This window comes from Bison bison, unplaced genomic scaffold (assembly GCF_000754665.1).
Source record: "Bison bison bison isolate TAMUID 2011002044 unplaced genomic scaffold, Bison_UMD1.0 scf7180017864063, whole genome shotgun sequence".
Classification (NCBI taxonomy): domain Eukaryota; kingdom Metazoa; phylum Chordata; class Mammalia; order Artiodactyla; family Bovidae; genus Bison; species Bison bison.
In genome coordinates this window covers 15,928,870-15,940,714 of record NW_011494635.1, presented here as the reverse complement: position 1 = coordinate 15,940,714, position 11,845 = coordinate 15,928,870, and the positions used below count along the sequence as shown (strand labels likewise).

At 58.8% G+C, this 11,845-nt stretch overlaps 1 protein-coding gene across 1 annotated transcript in view; it reads left to right on the top strand.

Annotated features, from left to right (window-relative positions):
* Window positions 1-10,130: 10,130 nt before the first annotated feature.
* BIRC7 (baculoviral IAP repeat containing 7) overlaps window positions 10,131-11,845 on the top strand; it is a 3,551-nt gene continuing 1,836 nt past the window's right edge. The window contains exons 1-3 of the mRNA XM_010836651.1: window positions 10,131-10,640; window positions 11,386-11,485; window positions 11,724-11,805. Of these exons, the coding sequence (XP_010834953.1) occupies window positions 10,286-10,640; window positions 11,386-11,485; window positions 11,724-11,805 (537 nt within the window). The 5' untranslated portion in view covers window positions 10,131-10,285. The remainder of the gene's footprint in view (window positions 10,641-11,385; window positions 11,486-11,723; window positions 11,806-11,845) is intronic.

Here is an 11,845-nt window from a genome sequence, read left to right as displayed (position 1 = left end):
CCAGGCGGCGCGACGTCAGCTAGCGCGGGGCAGGCCGGGAGGTCGACGGGCAGCCACGCGCCGCGCCTGCGCGCTGCCCCCCGGCGGGACGGATCTCGCGCCCTGGTCCCAGTCTTGCGCGGCGGGATGGGGCAAGCCCAGTCAGTAACATGGGCATGTCCTGGAGCGCTGCGGGCCCAGCCCCGCAGGTGTGCACCTGTCTGGCCTCGCTACCGCAGCCACAGAGGTGGCAATGATGCGGCTGCACGGCGCGTGCCGGCACAGGTTGGCGCGGATTGTGAGCCCGGTGGCACCCCCTGCGCTTGTCCCTCAGGTGTGAAGAAGAGCAACCCGCGAATGCGAGCATCCACCGAAAGCCACTTTCAGCGGGCTGCAGTCCGCTCTACCCCACACCTCGCCCCAGACGCCCCGCCAACAACCCTCGGAGGGGAGCCCAGGCTCTGAGGTTAGCGGTCCTCGCCCTGGGCTCGGGCCTCCTGAGATTGCCGCCTAGTGAGCGCTCTCTTGGGTCTCCTTGGGGCTCAGCTTATAACCATTTTGCATTTAGATTCTTGACCTCGAATTTCACCACAGGGAGGAAAACAGTTCAGCGCTGCACTTTACCCTAGTCCAGGATCTGCTCAGGGCATTAGAGTCTCTATTCGGGGAATGGAGAGACCCTTCCTGCCCTCCTTCCTGAAGGGACATCACTTCCCATTCATCACTCACTCCCACCCTATCCCACACCAGGCCCCTATCCTGGACACCTAGCAGGCCTCCCAACTCCTGTGGCCCTGCTCCAACATGGCTTCCGGATGGGTCTCTTCTTTTCCAGCTCTGGCATTTGTAACATCTTCCCAAGGCCTAGATCTGCTGAAGGTGAAAGGCCTGGAATGCTGGCTCTCCCACCTTCTGGTGGCCCCGAGTGTCCCTAGCTCTCTGCCTGTGTCTCACACGAGCTTCTCCCTGTGTTGTGTCTCTGAAACTTCCTCTTCCTATGAGGACACTGTCATTGGATTTAGGGCCACCCTAATCCAGTGTGACCTCATCTTAGCTTCATTGTATTTGCACAGACCCTATTTTCAAATAATGCCATACTCACAGGTACCCAATGGACAGGAGTCTGGGGGTTCACTGTTCAGCCAGGACAGGGATCACAAATGATGTCAACTGAAACATTTGAGGTGCTCAACAGGGGCTGAGCTATGGAAGGATTGGCTCCTGAAACTACAGGCCTCAGGTGGTGCAGCCACACCAGCCTGCTGGCCAGGGAAGAGGCAGGCAGGATCTGAGAGCCACGCCTGGACCTACCCCAGACTGCCACCCAGCCAGCTGGAAAATCCGGCAATGGTCCTCACTGATGTTGGGGGGTGGGATAGCGTGAGGATCGCCCAGAGCAGGGAGCAGAGGGTCACCAGAGGCCCAATGTAGAGATTCTGTGGGCCCAGCATAGGGGCTGAGGCCCCCTAGACCAGCCCTGAGGGGAAGCCTTTTCTTCTGGCAAACCAGCGGACACAGGAAGGGTGGAGTCACAGAGTCTGGAGCTGGGCTTCCTGTTCCTGGTCAGGCTATGAACACAGTGGGAGAAACTATCCCAGCTCCTGGCACAGGGAGGGGATGTGGGGGCCTTAAGTGGTGGTGACCAGCTCAGGCTTAGGAGCAGACCGGGAACTCTGGAGAGAGGGTGGCCTGACCCCAGGATCTGTGCTGGGACCAGCCAGCTCTCCCCACTGCCCAGAACACTCTGCTCCTGCCCTCCCCCCACCTGACCCCTGGTCACCCTTCAGCTTCAGGGAGGAGCCACGTCCACGCAGGCACGTGACTCAGGTTTCCTGCCAGGAGGTCCAGCAGAGAGAACCCACCATATACTGGGCCCCCCCAGGCACCCCCTCCCTGCCATACCTGACTGGGATGGGATTGTCTAAATGTTTCTACAAATGATTTTAAAAGGTTTGATTTTCTATTTATTTCAAAGGCACATAAGCCCATGGTTAAAAACCTCACCTAGAACTTCCTCAGCAGTCCAGCGGTTAGGACTCAGTTCTTTCACTGCTGTAGCCCCGGTTTCTATTCCTGATGGGGGGAACTAAGATCCCACAAGACATATGACACTGCCAAAAACAAACACACCTTGTCCGTGTGTTCAAAGGAACAAGGTGGGAGGCAGGTCTCTCTAGCCTCGCTGACCCTGATGCACATGCACACCTGTGCAGGGACACCTAGGAGGCTCCTGCAGGCAGGGTCACCGGGTCAAAGGGCACACACATTGGCCACCTGCATGGTATTAGAACTGGCAGGTCACCCCCAGAAGAGGCCTGTGGATTCACCTGCAGGTAGACCTTCCCCCAACTGGGGGTGGGGCCTTAAGGGTATAGGCCCTGTTTGCTGCAGCAAACAGCCCCACTGGGGTTGGACAGAACTCACCCAACAGCTGGCCTCCTGGGGCCTGCAAACAAAGATACCCGTTCACTAGAGGGGTGATGGAGGTGCCTGTGCTGGCATCAGCAACTCCCCGGTCCCCTCTCACCTAAACCTGGGACTCATGGCCTCCTTCCAGAAACCTCCTCCTCGGTACTTTCTCTGGGGCTGCTGCATACCTCCTAAACCTGCTCTTCCTGCTCCTGGCTCCAGAGGAAACTTGACGGGCCTCCTGTGATTTACAGAACATCTTTGAAACCGCCTCTCTTCAAATGTCTCATTGGGTCACTAATTCCCTGAGTGTTAACTGAGCACGACTATGTGCCCTGCATTTGTGGGGCTCTGGGGATAGAAGCAGTCTTCCCTCCTTGCCACCCCACCCCATCGTGGGGGATGCCTCACAGCCTGCAAAGTGCTGATTGGTTGACTGTTCATTGAGGGGAAGGCTCAAGAGCAGAGATGCTGCCCCATGACCCCGAGGAGAGAGAGATGGGGGTGAACAGAGCACCTTGGACCAGAGCTGAGATGGAGCCAGGAGGGGTGACTGCCTGGGGTCTGTCCCTGAATGGACTCAGGACAGGCAGACACTCACCAGCCAGGACTGGGAGCCAGGGCACAGAACTGGCTGCCCACCCACTGGAAGAGGAGCTCCCACAGTCTGGGTCATGCCCCTGTCCACTGCTGAGTGCTGGGAAGACAGCTCGTCATAGGAGAGATGCACAGTCTAACAGATAGAGAACAAATGAGTGAGATAGAAGCGGTTCTGGCTTCCTGGAGCCACTAAGCCTCCCAGAAACTAAAGCTTGCCCAGGCCATGCAGCTAGTCCATGGCCGGCTGGCGGCAACCCTGGGCTCTTCCTCTGGGTGATATCTGAGCTCCATGTGATCAAGGGCCTCAGCAGCAAACCATCATCTGTCCCCAGAGACAGTACCAGGTGGTATGGGGCCCGGATGTCTCTCAGGTGTGAGAGCAGGACTCACCCTATGGGGTGATTGATGTAACAGCAGGGAATATGTTGCTGTGCAGTGTTGTTCCAACTCAGGAGGCATCAGCCTTGGCAGTGAGGTGATGCAGGCAAGTTCCCAGTCCTGTGGGGCTGCCATAGTGCTGGGCGAAACTTGGGCCCTTGTTTCAAAAGCCAGAAGAGCTTTCCCTTCCCTCTGCCATCTCTCTGTGACCCACAGTGGTGTTCATTATTTATTATCTGCTGTTTAATGTCAGGGGGCTCACAGAGGGGACACATACCCTGATAGATACCTGGGGCCCATCCCTGTTAATCAGTGTCCCTCTGTGTTCACCCCATCAGACCCCGCCCCAGAGGCAAGGGGAAGTGATGGTCACTGGTGGGGGGACAGGGGAGTGGGCAGCCAAGAATTGGTCCTAGAGGAAGGGCTGTTGGGAGACCCCAAGTCCCTGCCATGTGCCCCTGTGTCCCAGTGGATGGCACTTTGCTATTTTTCAATTGCTAAGTTGTGTCTGACTCTTCAGGATCCCATGGACTGCAGCACGCCAGGCTTCCCCATCCTTCACCATCTTCTAGAGTTTGCCCAAGTTGATGTCCATTGAATCGGTGATGCCATCCAACCATCTCATCCTCTGTTGCCCTCTTCTCTTTTTGCCTTTAATCTTTCCCAGCGTTAGGATTTCTCCAATGAACCAGCTCTTTGCACCAGGTGTCCAAAAGATTGGAGCTTCAGCTTCAGCATCTGTCCTTCCAAAGAGTATTCAGGGTTGATTTCATTTGACTAGTTTGATTTCCTTGCCTTTCACGGGACTCTCGAGTTTTCTCCAGCACTACAGTTCAAAAGCATCAATCAGATGGCACTTTACAAAGCATACATTCAAAGACAGAAGTATTAAGACTGTCAAGATGGTGACCACAGAGCTTTAACCACCAAGCACCAGCTCATCTCAGTGTGGGCCAAATGCTTGAGGCCCCAGGATACCACGAGGACTCTCTGCTAGAGGTCCACGGAGATTAGGGACCACGGGAGTAGTGTGGCCACAAAACGAGGGGAAGGGCAGCACCAGGAGAAGCCGAGGGCTGGTGTAACAAAACCTAGCAAGACACATCAAGGGCTGTGGGTGGGCTGGGCGCCTGGGGAGGGCAGGCAGCTGGGCCAGGAGTGAGGGGCCAGCCCGGGGGAAGGGACTGGCACCGGGAGGGGTCCTAGGGGCAGGGGAGGAGAATTGCGCTGGACAGACAGCCCTCCTGTGTGAGAAAGGACGCCCACAGCCTGCAGCAATTGTCCTGGGCCAGAGAAGGCCCTCTGCACAGCTCTCCAGACGTCTCATCACCCACTTCTGTCTAGCGGCACATCCTGCTAAAATTCTGGGGAGTCCCCCGCCCTCCTTGTGTTTGAGGGTGGGCACCTCACCTGGTCCCATCGCCAGCCCAGTATAGCGGTTGGGCCCCCTGACATGAGATCCTCTCTGGCGGCTGAGCTGTGAGCGCAGGAGCTGTCGGTGGTCACTCACTGGACGTTCCGGACTCCGCCTTCCCGCCTTTCCCTCCCCTGGGCGGCACCTCAGTCCACGCCCTCCCCGCCCCTACCCAGCGCTGGGCCTCCAGCTCAGGTTCAGGGTCACCCGGGCTTGGGGAAGGGGCAGGAACGAGTCAGGCTCAGCTGTGCTGGGTCCTCTTCAGAGAAAAGCCGGTCGTCTTGCCCAGGCCTGGGGCCGCGCGCGCCCAGGAAATCGTCTGATTCCACAAGCCCAGGCGATGCGGACTGGGGCGCCTAGGCAGCCTCGAAGCTGTGGTCCAGACAGCCGCTCGCGGGCGGGGCCCACCTCAGCCAGCGGGGAGATGCGCGGAACTAGGCTGGCGGCCCTGGCGCTCGCTTTCCTCGAGCGCCCCCTGCTGGCGGATTGCGGGCCTGCCCGCGACTCTCGCCGCAGGCCTGGAGTCACCCAGCCTGGCCCGGCTGCTGCTGCGGTTACACAAGCTCCAGGGCCCCTGAGCAGGGGTGCCGGGGCCAGGACCCCGCAGAAGCACATCCAACATCTGTGCCTTGCCCACCCCCTCTGGCTGCTTTCTGCAATGACCCCCAAATAAAGCTCTTCCATCCCAGTCTTGGTTCAGGGTCTGCCCTGGGGGGCTCCACCCCAGCCTCAGGTGTTAGGTGGGTTAGTGCACAGCACCCTTTCCTAAAGGTGAGTTTAAAAAGCCGTCCTCCACCCTCTTCCTCCCCCTCCTTCCGCCCTCCCCTCTACCCCCACCCTGTCCTCCACAAGGAGTCGGGTCCCAGGTGGGGCATGCCCTGCCATGTGGGGTCTGTCTACAGAGGCTCTGAGGCTAAGTGTAGGTGGGGAAGGTAGGGGTCCCAGCCCCAGGCCCCCAGCCCATGCCTGCTCTGTTGTGCTGTCTGGTGCCCTGTGGTCACATGGAGTTCTGGCTTTGTGACCACAGGTTGGGTGGGGAAGGTAGGGGCCCCTGCCCAGGCCTCCAGCCCACATCTGCTCTGCCATACTTGCCTGGTACCCTGTGGTCACCTGGAGTTCTGGCTCTGTAGCCACAGGTCAGGTGGTGCCTGGGCCAGCCAGGTTCCCAGACCCTCGAGTCAGGAATTCATGGTTCTTTTCTCAGCCAGGAGAGAGGTGGGGTGGGGTGCAGAGATGGGCCTCCACTCCCCTTTCCCAGAGGAGTCTGTGGTGCCCCTAGCCGAGTCAGCAGGCCCTGCATCCCAGCACTGTCTCTTGGAAACTCAGGAGCCTGGAGTGGGGCCCGAGGCGTGGACCTGACCGAGCTTGATGAGCACCCTCCCCTGCTTGGTGCTGACTCACGTCTGGGTCTCGGAAGCCTTATTCCAGGGGAATAAGTCCAGTAGGTCTACTGACCACTCACGGGACCCTGGTCTCCGCCGTCTCGAAGGAAAGCCAGAGCACGTTTGAATAGCTGAATGGACTTTTCCATGTAAGTTTTCTCAGATGGGCGTGTGGCTCTCGGGGAGACAAATGCTTTGATGATGCTGGTCCGGTTGCCACCATTCTTGCCTGGCCTTCCCAGGCCAGGCCCCATCAAGCTGGGGGGAACCCTAAATTGGGCGTATTCCTCTCCAACCCCAGCTGGTTCTGAATCTTTTGAGGAGAGTAGGGGTGTGGTCTGACTCTGGGAGCAAATTGTATGGGGTATTAGATCATCTCTGGGCTCCTGTCTCTAAACAGGTTGGGATGACCTACCCACCCTCTCCTTTCTGGCATCATGCTCCTTGGGGAGATTTCACTGTAAAGAAGTGAAATGCTCCCCCCCCGCCCCCGCCGCCAAGACTGTCAGGGGAGCCATCTGAGGCATCAGCCAATACTTGTTCATGTTTAAAAACTGACATACAAAAAGAAAAAAAGAAGCCAAAACCAAAAACACCCCAGTGAAAGTGAAAGTGTTAGCTGCTCAGTCATGTCCAACTCTTTGTGACCCCATGGACTGTAGCCTACCAGGCTCCTCTGTCCATGGGATTCTCCAGGCAAGACTACTGGAGTAGGTAGCCATTCCCTTCTCCAGGGATTTTTCCCAACCCAGGGATCAAACCTAGGTCTTCTGCATTGCAGGCAGATTCTTTACCACCTGATCCACCAGGGAAGCTGCCCCCATAAAAAAAAAAAAAAACCCTCAGTATGTGCCCATTAAAAAAAAAAAGCTGGTATACAGCATTAAGTGAGGAAAAGGGGCAAAGACACAGAGCATGTCTGAAAGAAAGTAGCAAAACAGTAACAGCAGAACCCTCCCAGTGGAGGGGAAGCTGACAGCTTTTTTCTATTGCTTCTTTTGAAATAATTGTAAATTCCTAGAGAGTTGCAAAGAAACATGTGGGCCTCCAGGGAACTCTGGCCCAAGCAGCTGTCAAATAAGGTCGGTTCTGGAAACCAGCCCTGGTGGTGCCAGAGCTGGTTTAGATGGTGACTTCTATTTTCTTCATGCTTTCAGTATTTTCGAAATTTCTGGAACAAGGGTATGATTGTTATTTTTAGCTCCTGATTTCTTTCTATTTAATCGAATAAATAAGACTTGAATAACTCCTTGTATTGAGAATTTCAACCATGGATGCAAACAAACAAAGAGGCCAAGGCTGGTCCTCCTCTGAGACGCCCACGGCTCTGCTGGTGACCCTCTCAGCCCCTCGTCTGTGCGGCCCCACACTTAGGTGTACTCACAGAAATACCTGCTTCCTGGTGTGTGTACAGTATCACGGGGAGGGGGTCCCTCAGCTCAGGTACTGCAGCCCCCCCTTCCTGGGGAGAGCCCACCATGGGGTGGGTGGCACCTGGAGAATGCATGTTTGGAATTTTCAGAAGTATGGGAGCTTGTTTCTCCTCTCCCAGCCCCCAAACTTAAGGATCCGAGGGAACAGACTGTAGACATGCCTCTGGGGGGTCGCTGCCCCTGCTGCCAGTCCATCTCAGAGGGTTCTCGGACTGGCCAGTCCCCACCTCCAGAGGGTTCAGAGCAAGCCTGGGGGCTGTGATTTCCCTGCTGAGATAGGAGTGATTGGAGAGCCAGCACCTGGGAACCCTGGTCCTCCTCCCCATCCACCAAAGGGTGGGGGTGGGCAGGGCAGAGGGCTGTCCCAATATGGCACTCCTGAGTTTTGCTGGAGTGACTAGAGGTACCGATGTTTCCACACAGGCTGGGGAACTGGAGTAGAGAGGGCGAGGACCAGGATCCTGAGGCATTTCTCTGGGAGGTCCCAGTTGGGGCCCATGTGTCCTGGGAGACTCAACCCACCTTTTCCAGTTGCCTGCTCACCCCTCATCCCATGGTCCACCAACCAGGATGGGCAGCCCAGGCCCAGGAGCCTGGGATGGGTACAAGCACCTGGCTACATACTTCACTAGGGTTTCCTGCAGGTAAACCCGGAGCCCAGAGCCAAGCCGCTGGGCAGCTGCAGGGAGCCAGGTGGCTCAGGCTGCTGCTAGGAGAGGATTCCCAGGACTCCATGGGACCCTGGCCACATGGGGCTGAGTGGCTGGTGCAGCCAGGATGCCTATGGGGTCCCCTTGAGGGTGAGACTGCAGTACCCCCTCGCAGGAATAGGATGCAGACCCAGGCTCTGGGCTCCTTGGTCTGTGCTGGGTTCATGCGGCTCCATGCCCAGTGGGGTGGTGGTGGTTTGAGGGTTGCTCGGGGGACATGGCGGGGCTGCAGGCCTTGGTGAGAACACCCCTCCATCTACCCTCTTTGTGACCCTCACTGTGCCTGGCCCACCCTGCCAGTCCGGCATGGAGGCCGGTGAGCTGCTCCTCCCCCACCCTTATCAGGGTCCCACAGAGCCTGTTCCCCTTTGCCCTGCTCTAGGGAGCAGGGACGGAGAAGGCAATGGCACCCCACTCCAGCACTCTTGCCTGGAAAATCCCATGGACAGAGGAGCCTGATAGGCTGCAGTCCATGGGGTCGAGAAGAGTCGGACATGACTGAGTGACTTTACTTTCACTTTTCACTTTCATGCATTGGAGAAGGAAATGGCAACCCACTCCACTGTTCTTGCCTGGAGAATCCCAGGGACGGGGGAGCCTGGTGGGCTGCCATCTATGGGGTCGCACAGAGTCAGACACGACTGAAGCGACTTAGCAGCAGCAGTAGCAGCAGCAGGGAGCAGGGAGGAGGTTTGTGCTCCGGGGAGGGGGCTGTGGGAGGCAGGGCCCACACTCTATCTGGTCTTTGTCCCTTCCACCCTGAAGCCTTTCTGTCCTTGAGACCCTGCTCTGCCCACTGGGGTTACAGTCCTCCCCATCTTCCCTCACTGGTGGGTTTGGGGACACTGGGGCCCTTGAGCCTGGGCTCTGACCAGGATTGAGGGCAGCTCATCCAGAGAAGGGGGACCCCCATGTGGCCAATGGCTTTTACTTGAGCCTGGAGCCACCCGGGGCCCCCAGACCAGGAGCTGGGGCTCCCTGGGCTAGCTGGGCACACAACTAGCAGGGAGGGGGCAGACAAGGGGGCCAGGCTCATAGAGGGGTGGTTTGGTCACCCCAGATGACTGGAGGTACAGGGAGCTGGACTTGTGGACCCTGGTGGCTGGGCCACAGTGCCTCAGGGATGCAGTTCAAATGGGAAGACTGACCTTACTGTGTGTGGCTCCCCCTCCGGATCCCTCGGAGGCTAAGGCTGAGGGAGGAGACAGAACCTTCAAGGCTTGAGGGCAGGAGCCACTGCATGGCCTGCTGAGGGCCTCCTGCCCAGCTGGACCAGGCACAGGGATGGCCTGGGCCCCTTTGGGCTCCAGGGTTCTGAGAACATCCAGGTAATTCACTCTAGAACCCAGGCCCAGCCCTTCACTAGGCGCCCCTGGGTCCGTGGCTGCCCCATGTCCCTGTAGTGGGTGCTGCCCTCCCCTCCCCAGGCAGCACTGACTGTTATCTGGAACCTTCTGCTTTCAGAGGCCCCCTGGCTCCCAGCCCAGGAACCAGGAGCATAACCCGAGCATAACAGGGAGCATAACCCACCCCTGCCCCTCCCCCACTAAGGTCCCAGAGCCAGAACCAGCCCTCTGCTGCCTTGGGAGGGGTCCCTCTGCTCTAGTCCCTCCCTTTGTGCAGAGACCCCACCCTGCCCTGCAGAGGATAGTGAGAGCCGCTGCCCCCACTGTGGTGGCCTTGCTGCTGAGGCCCCCGCCAGGGGCCCCGTGACACAATCCCGCTGCAGCGAGCATGTGACACGGGCTGCCACGCTGGCCCCTTCCAGAAAGTGGCGGGCCCCAGCGGCCCCTGGCTGCTCCCCCACCCAGGGTATCGGGGGGCAGGACTGTGACTGCCCTACTGTTGGAGTAAAGGCCACTGCTGTCCCCCAGCAAGACACAGGAGTCAGGAGACTGGGGCGGGCTGGCTGAGCACATTTCCGAACTGACCGCCCAGGTCCATCACTCGTCAGAACTCATCGGGGCTGCTGTCTTCGTTATGGGGCTTGAGGACAGGACCAAGTGCTGGTGCTATGGCCCAGAGCCAAGCCACTGGGCAGCTGGCAGCCGTCCCACTCGGGGGCAACATGGACCCCACTCTCTGTGCAACCCCCAGGGCCAGGGCACTGACAGCGCCCTGTCCTGGGGAGGCCGGGACCACATGGATGGGCAGATCCTGGGCCAGCTGCGCCCCCTGGCAGAGGAGGAGGAGGAAGATGGTGCTGCCCTGGCCCCGAGGCCCGCCTTCCCTGGGATGGGCTCAGAGGAGCTGCGGCTGGCCTCCTTCTACGACTGGCCGCTGAGTGCCGTCGTGCCGCCGGAGCTGCTGGCTGCTGCCGGCTTCTTCCACACCGGTGAGTCCCGGGGGGCCCCACAGCCCTTCTACACCTGCTCCCTGCCCTGCAGTCTCTGTTGTGCTTCAGGCCTGGGGAGACACCAGAACAGCATGGAGCAGTTAGACCTGTGCTGGGGGGACAGTGTTGGTGTCGGAGGTGCCAAGAGGAGGAACGGGAGGTGTGGGGTATCCGCTGGCCCTGGGGTCCAGAGAGAGCTCTCAGAGGGCTGGTGGTGTGGGATGCCTGTAGCAGCCCCCAATCTGAGGTCTCTGCTCCAAATCTGTTGATAGTAGGGGGTAAGGCAGGGGTGACGGCCACAGGGGTAGAGAGATGAGGTCCCTGTTCCCGTTTAGGGAGTTGTGAGCCACTAAAACCAAGCCTGGAAGCGCACAGCCCCCCTTCTTTCCATCACTGGGAATCCATCCTAAGAGGGGGCACCTGGGGCAGAGGTGCAGGGTGAGGGCCCCAGGGCTCCCCCTACTTTCCCTTCCCCAACACGCACCTGCATCCTGGCAAGTGCCCCAAGCATGGTACCCCCCCCCATCCCACCTTTGAGAAACGGAGTGCACGTGAATTCCAAGGAGAATGCCAAGCAAAGTGATGGCCAAGGTCAGTGGGAGCCCCCAAGGCTCACAAATAACCCCCGAGAGCCCTACCCTAGAAGGAAAGGCACCTGGGAGCCCTGACCCCAGCCCAGGGGGGAAACTCCTGGCCATACAAGGGTCCCAGTGTGGTCAAGACCAGTGTCTCGGCCCCACCCCAGGCCAGCAGGACAAGGTGAGGTGCTTCTTCTGCTACGGGGGTCTGCAGAGCTGGGAGCGAGGCGACGACCCCTGGACCGAGCATGCCAGGTGGTTTCCCAGGTACCGCCTCCCCTCCCTAGTCCCAGGGTGTCTCAGGGAACCATGATGGGGGGACTCTCTGGGGACAGCACTTCTATGTCTCCCTTGATGTTCAAGACTCTGTCTCCAAAACAGCTTCCCAGCAAGCCCACCACCCGGGGGGAAGCGGGGGTCCCTGGGCTCAACCTGGACAGTGTGGGGTCCTCTGACAGCCCAAGCCTTTAAGCTGTCATGGGGCCTCTGAACCCGCTTTCCTCAGGTGTGAATTCCTGCTCCGGACAAAAGGAAGGGACTTTGTCTGCAGGGTTCAGGAGTCCTGTTGCTGCCCACCGGGCTCCTGGGTGAGTACTTCCTGCCCTTGGGGCTTCAGGGGGTGGTGGT